This window comes from Leptodactylus fuscus, chromosome 5 (assembly GCF_031893055.1).
Source record: "Leptodactylus fuscus isolate aLepFus1 chromosome 5, aLepFus1.hap2, whole genome shotgun sequence".
NCBI classification, from domain to species: domain Eukaryota; kingdom Metazoa; phylum Chordata; class Amphibia; order Anura; family Leptodactylidae; genus Leptodactylus; species Leptodactylus fuscus.
This window is the reverse complement of record NC_134269.1, coordinates 76419654-76436097: the sequence shown is the minus strand read 5'-3', so window position 1 is coordinate 76436097 and position 16444 is coordinate 76419654. Positions and strand designations below refer to the sequence as shown.

Sequence of the window (16444 nt, the reverse complement as noted above, 5' to 3'; positions counted from 1 at the left end):
GGGCAGAGGTCAAACTCTGCAGCCAGTGTAGGCCGCGGTCGCGCGATCCGCGGCCTACCCTGACAGCTTTCAGCTGTATGTGCATTTGCACATACAACTGAAGGCAGTGATCGCTCATCAACGGGGAATCCTGTACCGGATTCCCTGTTGGTGAGCGATCCGGGCGACCGCACGCGTGCCAGCATGGAGGGCTCTGCGTGCCCTCTCTGGCACGCGTGCCATAGGTTCGCCATCACTGATCTATATTCTCATCTCTCTGCATATTGCTTTCAGCTGCGGCGTCCAGTGTGTCTGTATATAAATCCAGATAAATGTGCAGTTACAAAACACATGAGAATACTGCTGGACTGAGCTGAAAACCAGAAAGGGAAGAGGAGACAGGAGAGCAGTTGCAACACCGAGATGGGAAAACTCCTTTAAGAACTGATGCTGAATCTTAAGTAATCTTCACTAACTGCATGTAAAGTGCTTACCTCCCTGATTGTCCTGGATGTGAAGAATGAATGGTACGCAGTGTAATTATTCCCAATGATTATATAGCTGAAGGAATTGCTAGGATTATTTTAAGAACGTTCTACCCAGGGATATATTGCTGGTCTTCCTTATTCTGTTAGAGCAAAATTAAAATACAGCTCACCCAAGAGATGAGCGACAGAGATCAAGTATATTCCCAGGCCTAAGCAATGTATTCAGCTGACATATATAAACTGAGAGAGGCTGAAAATCACTGTAGGAAAAAAAAAAAAACAGTGAAGAAACTCATCGTGTTTTTTCCTGCAGTGCTTTTCACAGAAAGTCTGCTGAGATTTCCTCTATGGAGTTTCTGCTTCAATTACACCTGTACGGAAAACACCAGCATTTCCATAGATATAATGGACACGCTGGGATTTACAAAAATGCAAAATTTTTTGAAATTGTAGCATATACGTTGCAGATATTTTTATGCAATGTGTAGATAGGATTAGCCAGGATCACATCCACTTTGCAGGTTTTGTAAGACCAAGCGTGTTTTTTTTTTTTTTTTTGGGGGGGGGGGGGTTGCCATGACATTTACACTATGTAGGGCCTCAACCTTAAAGGCCAGCCATACACATAAGACTATATTAGTCATGGAGCTAGAACTGCTCTTTGCTCATGAATGTACTCACCATGGAGCAGAAAGGCGTTAGTTTTGGCGTCAGACCCCCACCAATCTCAATTTAATTACCTGTCCTAGGGATTGGTCATTGAAGGGTTATTCCCATGTTGGCAAATCCCTGCATAGATGGTAACACGTCAATAGCTCATTAAAGGCATTGTCCACCCCTGCTTTCATTTTTAAAGTGTGCTGCCATAAGCATGCTGGTACCAAGCTGGGATAATATTGGTGCTAATGGTTTGCTTGTGTTACTGCTGCCTGTTTTCATCAGTCTGCATAAATGGCTGTGATACTGCAGACCCAACATGGCCACTGATAGAGGCTCGAGTCAGTTTCTTCACCAAGTTCAGTGCTTTTCAGAGGAGACCACTACTGGATGGGTCAGGCCACATCAACCTCCATCAGTGGCCACATTGGAACCTCAGTGCCACACACCCGGTCATGCAGGTTGGTGAAATTAAGCAGGAAACTTATCAAAAGGCAACCAGAAAGTTTCTAAATGTGTTTACCAGCATGTATGGAAGAGTAAAGAACGAGTGCCAACTACAAGCATAGACCCCTCTGCTACTATGCTGCATTAATAAGGAAAACTGGTCACATTGAAAAACTGAAAGTATTTTATTTACACAATGAGAGAACATATCATATAGTGGGACAAACATGCTTCCAAGAGAGAGACGGCGTACAGGGGTACATTATGGGTGTCTGATATTGTGGGCATTTCTACTGCCTTGTCTGAGCACAGGCCATGAGATAGGGAGAGAAGCTGAACTCTATCATACAGATGTAGCTTTCCTTAACTGGAATCTAATAAGCTGCTTCATAGTGATATCTCACAACTAAAAACATAGAAAACCAGTGAAAAAGTGAAAAAGAAGAGGCCTGTAACTCCATGTAAGAATCATGGTGAACTTGGCTACATCTGTATATAGCTTGATATGGTTTATAGCAAGATTGATAAGTAAAAAGCAACGTAATCCCTGATAGGACTCTGTGTGCGGGGGGAGTAATCCAGACTCTTATAGTCACTACTAGGAGTCCTGTTAGGATTTGCTCTGCTCTTCATTAGGAATCCTTGCTCCAAATCATATATTTCTACACTCTATATAATAATGTTCAGGATCTCTGTCATTACATCTTGTGTTAAAAAATCGTTCCGATTGGATGCAAGAAACATACAATTATGTGAAAATAAAATCATTAAGGCCACTATTATTCTCAGAGCCTTACATAACAAAACAATGTGACATGATGTGAAACATGACATTACCCTTTTAAAGTGCCATTGTTGTTACTTAAAGGGGTTGCTTTGCCTCCCTTTGTATCATCAGGATAATAGAATGAATTAACACCATATTGTGTTAGGCTGGGTTCACAACTAAAATGATAGAAGAGGACACCATTGTACGGCCAGTAACAATCATCATCATATATAGCTATAGGGAATAGAAACACATTGCACCAAATTCTTACCTACAAATCATACAAGGAAAACATAACGACGAAAGGTCTTGATCTTTGCAAGTAGCCAAAGCCTGTTTTTGACCATTGTACATACAGATCTGGGGTGATACTGTATTCATCTGAACTAGGACATTTGGCAATTGTTGGTTTGACATTACTGTACATATTCTGTTTAGGTGAAGGCTTCCTTATAGCAGCTAAAACATTCAGTAAATTGTTGTCAAGGAAAGATCAGTCATTGGTAAAGAAAGTGACCAGATGTGATTGCCATCACAATAAAGCTGGCAGCCATCAGACAATGAGGTCTGCAATGTTTAGGTCTGTCTGGACCATATGTATCTATCCTGGTCTCACACACCAGATCAGATCGGAGTGTCTTCAGCCCTGGTGAACCTGTCCTTGTACTACATGACTAGTCATTTGAGTGGCCTCCTTGCAGGGCTCCTCTACTGCTCACCAGAGGTCTAGCTTCCTCACTGACTGTCCAGACTTCTTAATAGAAGTGAAAAATCTATGTTCTCGCTAACCACGCTGCTCCCATTTGATGAGTAAAACCATTGTATTTTCATAAATCATCTATAGTGACTTTTATGCAATATGTAATAATGTTTATACAGAAGATCACAGTAAAATGTTGTCTATAAGCCTGAGTAAATAATGCTACTTACATAATATACATTAGGCTGTCCTAGAATCATATATAAGGCCTCAGTGCTGAATCCATGGTGTAGTATATTGTGGTGGAGGGTCAGAGCTCTGCTCTTACAATAACTATGGACATCACTGAGGCCGAGCCCATACACAGACCTGACCTGAGCCGTGGGCTAGAATAGAAACAGAATTTTGACAGTAAGTTTATTACATTCATTCTTGTATAGTTATATTGTACAGATTTGGACCCACTTTGTCAGTCCCTGATTGACTTGGGACTGTGACTAAGGACTTCGAGCCTCAAAGTTTACTATGTTAACTCATATGTACATGTGTGAACCGTGCAAGTACATTGTGACTTCCCTGCTGTGCACAGAGGATTCTTCTTGATTTTGGTCATTGGCATCATCAACCACAGATGCTCCACATGTGTTCTCCTGTTTAAGCTAAAGGTCTATTCAGATGATCATCGCACAAAACGGCTGCGAAAAAGTGCCATTTATCAAGGCTGTATTGCATCTGTGGAGCGGCCATTTTCACTGATCCCGTCACAGACTTGAGTGTATTGAGGGACCTTCGAAAAGTGGCAAAAATAGCATGTTAAAACGGGCCACCAAGAATCAGTTCTGTGAATAGCTCAATTCTATTAATTGATGTTAATGCTGTCGGATGATTGTTATTAACAAAACAAAAGAAAATGGGCAGAACAGAGCTTTATTCTGGGACCTGTGCAAAACTTATATCAACCTTCCTGCACTGAGTATACATTGGAATTAGCAGTAGTTAGCATTGACCCAGCTTGTTACTGGTGAGTAGAAGGTTAAGACCTGGCCTGAAGAAGGGGCACGTCGCTTCTTTCTCTGGGAGCCGGAACAAACTGCTCCCGAAAGAAGACCTGACTGGCTACCATTGATTTCAATGGGAGCCGTCTTTTTGGTCAGGATTTTGAGGCGGATTGTCAATGTGAGGCTTTTTTTTTCAGCGCTGAAATTCCTCACCATTTTCCTCCGTGTGAATGGACCCTTAGGATAAGTTCACACAGGGTTTTATGGTCAGGATTTTGAGGCCATATCCACCTCAAAATCCTGACCAAAAAGATGGCTCCCATTGAAACGGGAAAAGAAGCGAGAGGTTTATTCTTTCAGGGAAATTCGCCTCGTGACATCGACCTAAAGACACTCCCTCCTGACTAGGCCCATTCATTTGGGCCTAATCCGGAGCAGAGTGCACGACTGGATGCCGGTGCACTGATTGATTCATTCATTGGGCCTAATCCGGAGTGGAGTGCGCGACTGGCTGGAGTAGTGCATGGGCATTCAGTCACGGCTACCCGTTTTTCGGTCCGTAACCTGAGGCATGTGAATCCAGCCTTAGGCTGAAGCCTCACATTGTGAAAACGTTGGATTTTACAGTATCTGCAAAATCCCATCCACAGAACAGAGAATAAAGGTATTGTCCTGTAAGACTAGAAGTCGAAACTATCCTGATCTCCCAAGGTACAAAAAGGGTATAGTCTGGTGAAGCGGGCATTGGCTATATAAATCAGCAAATCTACCATCACTATAAAATTACATTTTTACCGTATTAAGAAGTTTGGCATCTGGAAACCAGAAACAAGTTACTATAGGCAAAACGGTCACTCACAATATTTGTCTCCATGTTTATGGACTACTATTGTGGTCAGACTGTGGGGTCTGACTGGGTCACCATAAATGCTAGTTACATGTCATGGCGTATATGAATATCAGGTGCATGGCTGTAGGGTAGTCAGTAGAAATACATCCGTATCACAAGACACATCCTGACTGTTCACAGTTTTCAGGTAGCAATAGACGTTTATTTACATTGTGATGTAACAATAAGGAATGAATGTAATAGAGTAATGAATATAATAAGACACTAGATTTTTCATTTGCCAACGTCACATCCAATATTCATCAACAGCAGAGCCTCCCTTTAAGGAGTTAATAAGTATTAGATTCCCAGGCCATGCTGGGCTCTAAACCTTTATGAACTTGACGTATTAAACGGAAAGAAGAGAGAAAAGATTTGTAACCTTCTTACTAATGGTTTCCTGATACCAATGGGAGGGTTTTTGTTTTTTTTTTGAGGGTAGCACAACAGGTAATGGAGATATTCCAAAGCTGCTTGACTTCACATCAGTAAGGCTGGGTTCACACTAGCAGCGGTGTCCGCGCAAGATTTTAGCATTGGACACTAGCTGTGTCTATTTACAATTTAAATGAGATATCATGTAGTAACCTTTAGTTTCCGTGTCTGTCCTTAAGTGTCCGTTTACAAAGATGTCCAATTTTTCAAGCGGACAGCTAAATCCTACATGGAGGGGGGAGGAAACACACAGGGTGTCTATACAGTCGTGGTCCCAGACAGTGGGTCCTGGCAACAGCATCTTGACATAATGAATATTCTGCAGCTCCTGCAATATTAGAGATTTTTATAAAAATATCAGTGGTATCTTATTATGCTTTGGAATAAAGGGAGTGGGAAGAGACAATGTGAAAGAACAGAATAAAGGATGATGTCTTACTATGTAGGTTATATACGAGGGATTGATTTCCCCTAGTAAGCTTGTACATCTTTCTGTGGCGTAACTTCACTTTGTTTCAATTGCTCACCATTTTCAAGTGTTGGGTAAAACACTGCAGTCTTTTTGAAGTTTTATATGTCGAAGGCAGATGGAAAAACAATGGGATATATAAAATAAGGACATGTACTACTGTCTGTTTTTTGGCATTATACAGTACTGTTTTAGGGCCCCACATCTGGTAATCTCAGTTTGATGTCATTGACAAGGATTCCTAGCCTCATCTCCGGCCGCTCCTGCAGGATTGTGCTATTGATGTCAAGGATGCTTGTTAACTTCAGTCCCATCTGTCCCTCTGTTATCAGGCTCGGGGCCTTCAACGTTTGCCACATGCAGGTGGTTTGGGTTCCCTTTAAGCTGGATTTATAATTCTAGTACTAAAATTTGACTGGCCGAGTCTCCCATCACTGCAGTGATATATCTTTCACTGTCTAAGGCTTAGGGATCGCTGTAAGTTCAGCTCATCAGACCTGCAGCTTGGACAGGATTTATGGCCCTACTACATGCCATAAAATAGAGATCTCTCAATAAGACTAAAGCTACCTTCACACGTATCTTTCATGGAGATTTTTTGTTTTTATTGCATTTTATTCATTCACACAGCCAAAGCTGTATCTAAGATTAGTGATAATTGATAGTGTTGAGCGAGTAGTATTCGATCGAATACCTTGCCGGCATAGGAATGCGTGTAATCAGCCGAACACCAAGGGGTTAAACGCATTGAATATTCGAAGCGTTTAATCCCTTGGTGTTTGGCCGATTACACGCATTCCTATGCCGGCGAGTTATTCAATTGAATACTACTCGCTCAACACTAATAATTGATAGTTTAACTGGTTTTTAATGGTTTAATCAAAAAAAGCCATTGGAAATGCCCAAACAAGTGCTTGTGTGAAAGCAGCCTAAGGCTGAGGCCTCATGTTGTGGAAACGCAGCTTTTTTTTGTTGCAGGTTTTGCTGCAGTTTTTTGAGCTAAAGCCAAGAATGGCTACAAAAGGAATGTAAAATATATAGGAAGCTCTTATACTTCTACCTTCTGCTCAATCCACTCCTGGCTTTGGCTTAAAAAACACAGCAAAATCTGCAACAGAAAAAAAAAAAATTCTGTGTATAAAACCTGTCATTAGACAGATAAACATGAAGGGCACACGCGTATGCTTACCTGCAAGACACTTAGCAAAAGAACGCTCACTTTTAGGTCCTTTGGCTGCAAACTTACCAGCAGGTTCCTTCTCTGGTTCCCCAGAGCTTTCAAACGTTGCATAGGTTCTACCCACAGAAATAACGGCCACTCACTGTGGATTTTTAGTTGCAGCTACCCTGCTGTTATCACAGTGACATGTGGCAGAAAAGTCGTGCTTACTTCTAACTGGAAATAAAAAGCCTTTGCAATAGTATTACTCTATATATCTTTATGATCAGCGACCTTTGTGTGACAATTGTAGCTGCTGAACAAATACATAACCCCCCCCCCCCCAACATATCATGCAAATGTACAGTACTGTCATAGATCTGCAATATGGTGCGACTGTGACGCCAATGTGTGCTGTGTTTTTCTTTATACCTAATCCATGTTCCAGAAAAATAATGCCATGGTCATAGATTGCCATATAAAAAGAGTACTTCACCCAAAAAAAGTCAGAGAAGACTGCAAAAGCTTATCCGTGTTAACAGCAACCTCCACCCAGGTACCGCACTGCAGATGCAAAAATGGCAGACAAAAGATTAAGAAAAAAAAAGGGGGGGGAGGGGGCATATTTACTAATGAAAATGCACCAGAGTTTTGGAAGAATCTGTCCAAAAAGCTGGCAATGGCATACATGACTTGCACTACTTTAGTACTTTTACTCTGTATCTACAAGTCATGCAGCTCATAGAGGTTTTTCAGTAGGGATCTAACACACTGCACGCTGTGGCCTCTTCATTACTTACCAAGCACAGTGCTATATATGGTACAGCAGCTGTACTTGGCATTGCAGCGCCGTCAGATTCATTTGAATGGAACTATTCTGTGAACAGTCCACGTGACTGAGGAATATGTCACACAGCCCGTGAAATGGAAACAGACCTCACAGGAGTGGCACTGCCTCTTTGATCAGCTGATCTGTGGGGATCCTGGCTCTTCATCCCCTGCTAGCCTAATATTGATGACCTGACCCCCTTAAAGGCCAAGGCTCCATGTTGAAAAAAATCTGTTTTTTTTTATGCAGAAAGTTCTGTATGGTATTTTGGGATTTTTGTACAGTAGTACATGAGAAATACTATGAATGGCACAAGATGATACGCTTTAAAAAAAACTTTTGCATTACTCTGCGGGGTTTTATAGGTGAGGCCTTGTTCACATCAGCGTTTGGATTCCGTCTGGGGGAGTCCGCATGAGGATCCCCTGAATGGAATACCGAACGCAACTGCAAGTGGTGTGCCAGTGAAAGCACATGGACCCCATCCATGTGCTTTCCGCCAGATCTCTGCAGGGATCATGCAGACAGGAAAGTACTTCACAATCTACTATACTGTCCACATGATTCGTGCGGGCAGTGCGCGACAAGCACACAGACCCCATTATAATCTATGGGGTCCATGTGCTTTCACTGGCACACCGCTTGCAGTTGCATTCAGTATTCTGTTCGGAGGGGGTCCTCATGTGGACTCCCTTAGACAGAATACCAATGCTGATGTGAACTAGGCTTGAGAAATGGAAAATGTTTTTTCCCCCCAAAGCTAATATCTCATGTTACCTCTAGACAAGAAAAGGATGTAAACATCTTGCACGAGGCCTCACCTTCTTCTTCTTATTACTCTATGAAAGAGTGTTCAGTACAGACTTCACGTGTTATACAAATAGGTTCCATTTACAATTCACAAGTCTGTAACATTATTGTCGAGCACAGTAAAGGAAGATCAGTTATTAATACAGAAAAGATACTGTATACAAAATATATATCAGCACTGGGAAGGTTATATACACATCATACAAAAAATAAGCTAGGATTGGATAGAAAGTGGACTTTGCAAATTGATTATCTTGAATTGGAAATGGAACATATTACAGCATATGAGTGGTCATTTTCCCCAGTTCGGGCCACGCTTTGTTCGATACACCATATCTACCATGAATAGCGCCATGTCTCTCTTTTCAACATGGCCCTAGACCAAGCTCTGCTGATTCCAATGGACACTTGAGCACAGCCTCCACTGTTCTTTAGTGGTTCATTGACGGAGCGATTCAGCAGCACTTTGTGATTTCAGCAACTATTATATCCTTGCAGTAAGATTCTTGATAATGACAATAATGGCAATTTGGGAATAGGCAGCATTGGTGGATCAGCACTACACTTACTATCTAGGGTAACGTAACCGCACAGAAAAAGGTAAATCTAAAAATAAGGGCCGATTCTCAAGAACAAAAGACTAGACTGTGCATGGACTAACAGAAGTCAATGGATGAAGTCACACTGCTATTTTCCACTATATGTATTATCCTTGTCTGTTCTGTGGATGAGTTTCAACCATTGAAATGTGAAGTTCAAGTTTACGTGCAACTGCACAAGTTTGTCCAGGTTGACTTCATAACCAATGGACAATTTCAAATATTTGGGTGACCTCAGGCAGAGACTACAATTTCTGATTTGGCTAAAGTTGGATCAGTCCCACCATGAATGAACAATAAATGGACAACTTGTAACGCTGTCTAGTGACTAGTCCTGAAGGGTGCAGTGTGCTCAATCTGTCATAGGCATCATGTCGGAATCTGCTGGTTATGGGACCAGCTGAAGTTGTGGCTTTACAGTAACGTGTTATGTATCACCAAAATAAATCACATTTTTCTTTTTAGGTTAAGGCCATTTATAATGTATTTATAGGAAGTCCTGAATAGACAGTTACACATAAACTAACATCAGACAGCCTCTTACATTGTCTGTATTTAACAATGGTCAACCAAGAGCGTAGAAGCAATAAGAGAGGCCGCTAGTATGAAGCACAAGTGGATCTCTGAGAATAAGAAGGCCCAGTGCCACCTGACAAATCTCAAATGAGAAATAGGAAGTTTGAGTTCTCCCTCTTCTTCTGTCTTGTGCCAATTCCTATCTTATTACTCATGTATAGTCCGTGAATTACTGAATGCCATCTGAGTTTATATAAGGATACACAGTTTAATGGTTGTGGATGAAGGCCTCTTTCAGTGTACGCGATACACAACATGTCCCAAGACCAAAATAAATATTCCTGATACAGCCATCTGTGTTCTAATCTGGCCACCGGCAATCCGCACTCCAGAAAAAAAACAGAAGAAAAAGAAAAGGTTTTAGATAACTCTTTCATCAAGCAATTTATTGACGCCTTCACAAATCCTTTTGAGGTACGGCCTGCAGCTTCCATCAAGGCTATAAAGGGCGGTAAGGAATTCAACATCGGCAAAATGATTGAAGACCCTGTTGATCCGACTGTGAGATTTTGGCGTCAAGTGGCGCTGCACCAATTCATGAAGTAGGTCTTTGCATTCATGGAGAAGTCCAGAAAGAACACTTTTGTCAAAAGTGTATTCAACTTCATAGAAACTGACTGCGGTCATGGCCGTCTGGTTGAGCTTTTTCCTGAATTTCTCCACAATCTCCAGCTCTTCAGGACTGAACTGGTTATTCCTATACAGAATGCCAACTTTTACTGCAACCTTGATAAGGTCCTTTAGGATTTTGTGAGCTTCTTTCTTATTCCTTACGTGTTCCTTAGTTGCTCTGAAAAGCTCATCAAAGATTTCGCTGCTTATGTCGTCAATAAGCATGTTTGCCATCGTCTTTGTAGCCATTTTGCTCAGAATTTTCTTCTGAGCTTGTACCGCAAAGCTCTTGGAGCTGAAACTTTCTGGTCCTGTGTATGAAAGAGAAGATCATGTCACTTGTTTTGTTTTATGTTGAACGTGTTTAATAGACAGTTAATAACTTGCTCTGTACTGGGGACAAGAAGATGGTGCAGAGCAGAGGACATCTCTTACTGTTTGTAGACAAAGGTCAGCAACTGGCTGCTTTTATACCAAGCATGAAACAGGCTCTTTAGCTGATAGGTTTACAAAGTCACTAAAACCAGAATAGACACAATTATAAAATGTACAAACTGAATGTGATCTGGCTATAAAATTTGTCAGTCTTTGTAAGACTGTCAGAATATAAAAGAATAAGAATAGAATGTATGAAATAAAGATAATAAAACAAGTTAGGATCCAATACAAACTACCTTCTAGATGGTTCGGCTCACTGACTTCCCCATTAGTCCTAACTTTATTTCCTATATTTAATTCTTACTCTCTTACAGTCATACATATTTTGTTCCTCTAGAATTCTAATGAAAATAAAAAGGCTTATTACTGCTTCACATACTCTAGCACGTGGACAAAATTGTTGGTACCTCTTCGTTTGGCGAAAGAAAAACCCACAATGGTCACAGAAATAACTTGAATCTGAAAAACTAGAATTTGCCAAACTACATGTTGACAAGCCACAAAGCTCTGAATGTCCTATGGACAGAGGAGACAAAAATCAATTTTTTTGCCAAGGCACATCAGCTCTATGTTCACAGATGGAAAAATGAAGCATATCTTGAAAAGAACACTGTCCCTACTTTGAAGCATGGAGGAGGCTCTGTTATGTTCTGGGGCTGCTTTCCTGCATCTGGCACAGGGTGACTTGAATCTGTGCAGGGTACAATGAAATCTCAAGACTATCAAGGGTTTCTAGTGAGAATTGTGCTGCCCAGTGTCAGAAAGCTTGGTCTCAGTCACAGGTCATGGGTCTTGCAACAGGATAATGATCCAAAACACACAGCTAAAAACACCCAAGAATGGCTAAGAGGAAAACTCTGGACTATTCTGAAGTGGCCTTCTATGAGCCCTGACCTAAATCTTATTGAGCATCTTTGGGAGGAGCCTAAACATGCCATATGGAAAAGGCACCCTTCAAACCCAAGACAACTGGCGCAGTTTGCTCATGAGGAGTGGCCAAAATACCTTCTGAGAGGTGCAGAAGTCTCATTGACTGTTACAGGAATCATGTGATTGCAGCGATTGCCTCAAAAAGTTGTGCAACAAAATATTAAGTTAAGGGAACCATCATTTCTGTGCAGGCCTGTTTCATAAGTTTTATTTTTAAAAACAGTTCTGTTGAAGTGAAAAGCAATGGCTGACTTTTATTTGTTCATTTTCATAGAATTTTTAATTTATTAATTCTTTTGTCAGATTCAAGTTATTTCTGTGACCATTATGGGCTTTTCTTTCATCAAACAAAAGGGTACCAACAATTATGTGCACGTGGGTATATGCAAAAATTCCCAAAACAGCTACAAAACAGAAACAAAGGAAGCAGTAAAGTTACTAAGGGTAACAGGTGCATGGTCCTTTAGCGGTTTCTCAAGATACTAGACTGTGAAATTGAAGCCTTCTTACAGTAGGGTTAACATTCACAAACATTGGGTTAGATTTATTATAAGGCAGCAAAATATGCGCCAAATCCATCACAGCGGTGCACGCAGTTTCACGGTGCATCTTTGAGAACTTTAGACTCTCTTTCTTTCCATCACTTCCTCTTTAGTGGTATCATTTAGACTAATATTGGTACAGGCAGTAATAAATCTAAATAAATTACATTCCTTTTCTAGACACTTGTATATATGGCTGGAGAGGTAAAAACATCTGTTCTTGGTCGTCTAAATGGACTTCTGCTGGCATTCTGGTGCACAAATAATGGTAAATCTTCTGCATTATGTTGCAATTAACGAAGTTCACTTAATGTAGATTAGCTGTCCCTCTCCCCATGTTGTATTACACAAGAAGCTGACTGTGTCCTTCCAGTTTTCTCCTGTGCCTTTTATGTCAGGTCATATACTCTTGGCCTCAGGCACCATCACACCATATGTGTTATAAGACATACATCTGGCATCACTATAAATAATAAATGACCCCTTTGAATGGCTAGGATAGCATATTTAGCTCTTCAGGATGTATGGATTTTGAAGCCTATTTTGACATGGAGAAATCAAATATTTCTGTATTATCCCAATCAGACAGAACACAAACTTATAAGGAAATTGCACAGGAAGATCATAAAGTTTTAATAAAGATGCATTTAGCAGACATTTATATTGCAATCTTAACTACTACAGCTAAATGTTGGATAGAAAGCAACTCTGAGCCCCATATCCTAGTAACTACAGTGGCCTCAGAGATCCGTATACTTTCCATTAAATGCTGGGATATTCTTTGTGACTCACACCACAGCCTATTACCTTTAGCAGTATGATCTAGAGACTTAATACCATGTATCATTACTTTCCAACCCTTTTATTATATGCTGCTATTCACCGAGGTTCAGGGTTCAAGATTTTAATTTTTAGGACAGTCTGTAATGAAGCTTCTGTCAGGGAACTATGTCGGCCATACTGCAGAGGTTCTCAATACAAGGACAGACATACGATCAGTGGCCATTAACGCTTTTGCAAAGCTGTAACTTTCCATGTAAAAGCTGATCCATATACATCAGTATTGAAAACATACAAAGCACAACATAATGTGTGGCCGTAAGATTTGGGAGTTATTTTGTGGTCATGAATTCAAGAATACACTTGATACAAATAACTTTAGGTTCCAACTACTCTGTTTCTTCTATCAGTAGTGAACATGTTGGGGCTGCTAACCAAATAACATATGACTTACTCTGTCCAGGCCTACAGAGTTCCTCAAACTGCTTTCTATGAATGCATATACGACTTGAATAGACAAAATAAATAAATAAAATAAAATGGACGTAGAAAATGGGGAAAAATAAAAAAAATCACCACCGACATATACAGTGTAAGGCAAAGGCCACAAGTTGAGGACAAGCAGTTTTATTTCAGGTTTTGCTACTGCTTTTTGAGCTAGCTGTAGTTATCCTTTCCTATCCTACTATCCTATCCTTCCTATCTACTAATATTATAAATGTGAAAGTTTGGACTACTAATAATATTATAAATGTGACACACAAAAATGGCTGAATGGATTTGAATGAAATTCAGCACACAGATCGATTGTAACCTCGATAAAAAAAAAAACATGCTTTCATAGAAGTTATAAATTTTTGTTCACATATTAAACTGCTCTTATCTCAGCTTCTGAGAAAGCCAGGGCTGTTATCTCTCTGTGTAAACACACACTCAGTGTTCATGCATTTGCATATTATCTGATCTCCTCCAGGCATTGCAGACAAACTGACAGAGGCAAACACCTTCAATCCAAATTGGCAGTTTGCCAATTTTCAACATGCCTGGAAAAAGAAAATTTAATTTGTGGCAAACAACGAAAGCTATGAAGGAAGCCAGAAGTCACAGAGTTCTCCTCAAGCGGAGCTGAGGGGGATCATAAATGTCAACAACACACATTATATGACATTCCAGCAAGGTGTGGAGATGCCAGAACAATCACAGGCACAGTGCAAGAAACAAGTTCAGCGGCAGGCCAGCTTGAGAGCTACCAAAACACAGGAGAATGCGGATCATCAATGCCAACAACACACTCATTACATGGCGTTCTTAGTGAGCTGCTGAGATACCAGAACAATCACGGGCACAGCATGAGGAACAAGTTCAGCAGTAGGACAGCTTGACAGCATTGACGGCAGCAATTTGCTGAATATAGGCGGATCATCAACGCCAACAACCCGCAGACGAAGTCGTGGGCAGAAGCTAGTAGCAGAATATTTCCCTTTACCTTTGAAGCAATTATTAGCTGTGGCGCAAAAAACGCAACTGTAACAAGAAATAAAAAACGAAAAAAGAAAACAAAAACAAACAAAAAAACCCACAACTTTGCCTCAGCCCAAGAAAACTAGAAAGGCTGGTTAGGGTAAGTTCACACAGGTTTTTTTTTTTAGACCGGAACCTGAGGCGGAGGCCACCTCAGGTTCTGGACCAAAACACGGGTAGCCGCGACTGGATGACATCGGCATTCAGCCGTGCACTCCGCTCCGGATTAGGCCCAAATGAATGAGCCTAGTCGTGAGGGAGTGTCTTCAGGCGAATGTCACGAGGTGAATCCACCTGAAAGAATGAGCATGTCGCTTCTTTTTCCAGGAGTCTGAACAAACAGCTCCCGAAAAAACGGACCGGCTCCCATTGATTTCAATGGGAGCTGTCTTTTTGGTCAGGATTTTGAGGCGGATACGGCCTCAAAATCCTGACCAAAAACCCAGTGTGAACTTAACCTTAGGAAGTTTATCAGTTCTGCAAATATCTGGTCAATACTGACCTCTCAGAAGTAATATGTTCATCCCTCTTCTGGAGCAGCTGCCACAGCTCCCATTTAAAATTTTGTGCATTTCCCAAATGTTTGTAGTCAGGTGCATGCACAGCACTGTGAAGGATATTGTGGCTGGGGAGTGAGAGGGTAATGCACATGCTTCTATTAGTGTTCTGCAAATCTGCACTATTTGAGATTTGGGCTGTAACCACAACTCCAGAAACGGGACAGACACATTGCTGTTGAGGCGATCACAAAAGACAAAGAAATTGGGCGATATGAGGAGCTAAAAACAGGAAGGCACGGCCACACCATTGCTGCACCAATTACTTCATTTAGGGAATAAAAATGCTTTTTGTCAGAGGCGTTGGAGTGTTCGTGCAGCAATATCAAAGTTTGCAAATCTGATGAAATTCCCTACAGAGCCCTGCTTGTAGTCTTATACTGAGAATTCCTCCTCTTAAGTGCAAAGACTGACACTGACTGTAGTACAAATGACTAGAGGTCAATTACTTTATAGAGTACAATGATCTGTAAGGATTGCGGAGATGAAGCGTTACACCTGCCATAGTCACAGCCATAAAGAAGTCAGACATTTACACAGTTATCTACTTTTTGGTATAAGGGTAAAACCACAATAAATAGGCAGGGTCTGTTTACATGTTTTATTATACATATTTTTTGGGGGTTATTCCCCCTCCTCCTCTTCCCAAACAGATAATTTTTAAGCATAATGGCTCTGCAAAAAATGGTGCCAAGTATGGCTCTAATTTCTACCTACATAACACATGGCACACACAGATATACCAGTGAAGAAGCTTGACTTTGTTACATCTAGCCCGGAGATAATATGGTAATAGGCAGATTTTCGGAAATTTGTAACTACAGCATGTTCTCTGCTGGGACGGTATGGGACAGTCATTACTGAGAAACAGATGTCTTTGGTTAATTTGCTGTCAGAAGTATAAAACGAAAGATTCATTTAACTCCTGGCTGACAGGAAAGTCCATCCATCTTGACATGTCATAAATAAACCCGATTACATAGTATTAAACCTCGAGACATGCTAAATGTTATTTTATGCTCTGCTCGAAGCAGCCAAATAACTCGACTGACCAAACTCTGTCCTGATAACTTTGTAATTACAGGCAATTTACGGAGGGGTGACATCGCTCGCTGTCGAGAGCTTTCCATCATTGTACAACACGTGTCTCCAGAAAAGGGCTTCACTGGCAAACATGTCATTATTTCTATTTTCAAAACAGACTCTTGAAATATGTTACATTCATTCCCAGGAAGTTGTCAGCCTCGTGCAGCTGTCTTT

The 16444-nt window shown here is 40.9% G+C and overlaps 1 protein-coding gene across 1 annotated transcript in view; it reads right to left on the bottom strand.

Annotated features, from left to right (window-relative positions):
• Positions 1-10144: 10144 nt before the first annotated feature.
• TNFAIP8L3 (TNF alpha induced protein 8 like 3) overlaps positions 10145-16444 on the bottom strand; it is a 55651-nt gene continuing 49351 nt past the window's right edge. The window contains 1 exon segment of the mRNA XM_075273449.1: positions 10145-10727. Coding sequence (XP_075129550.1) covers positions 10165-10727 — 563 coding nt within the window. The 3' untranslated portion in view covers positions 10145-10164.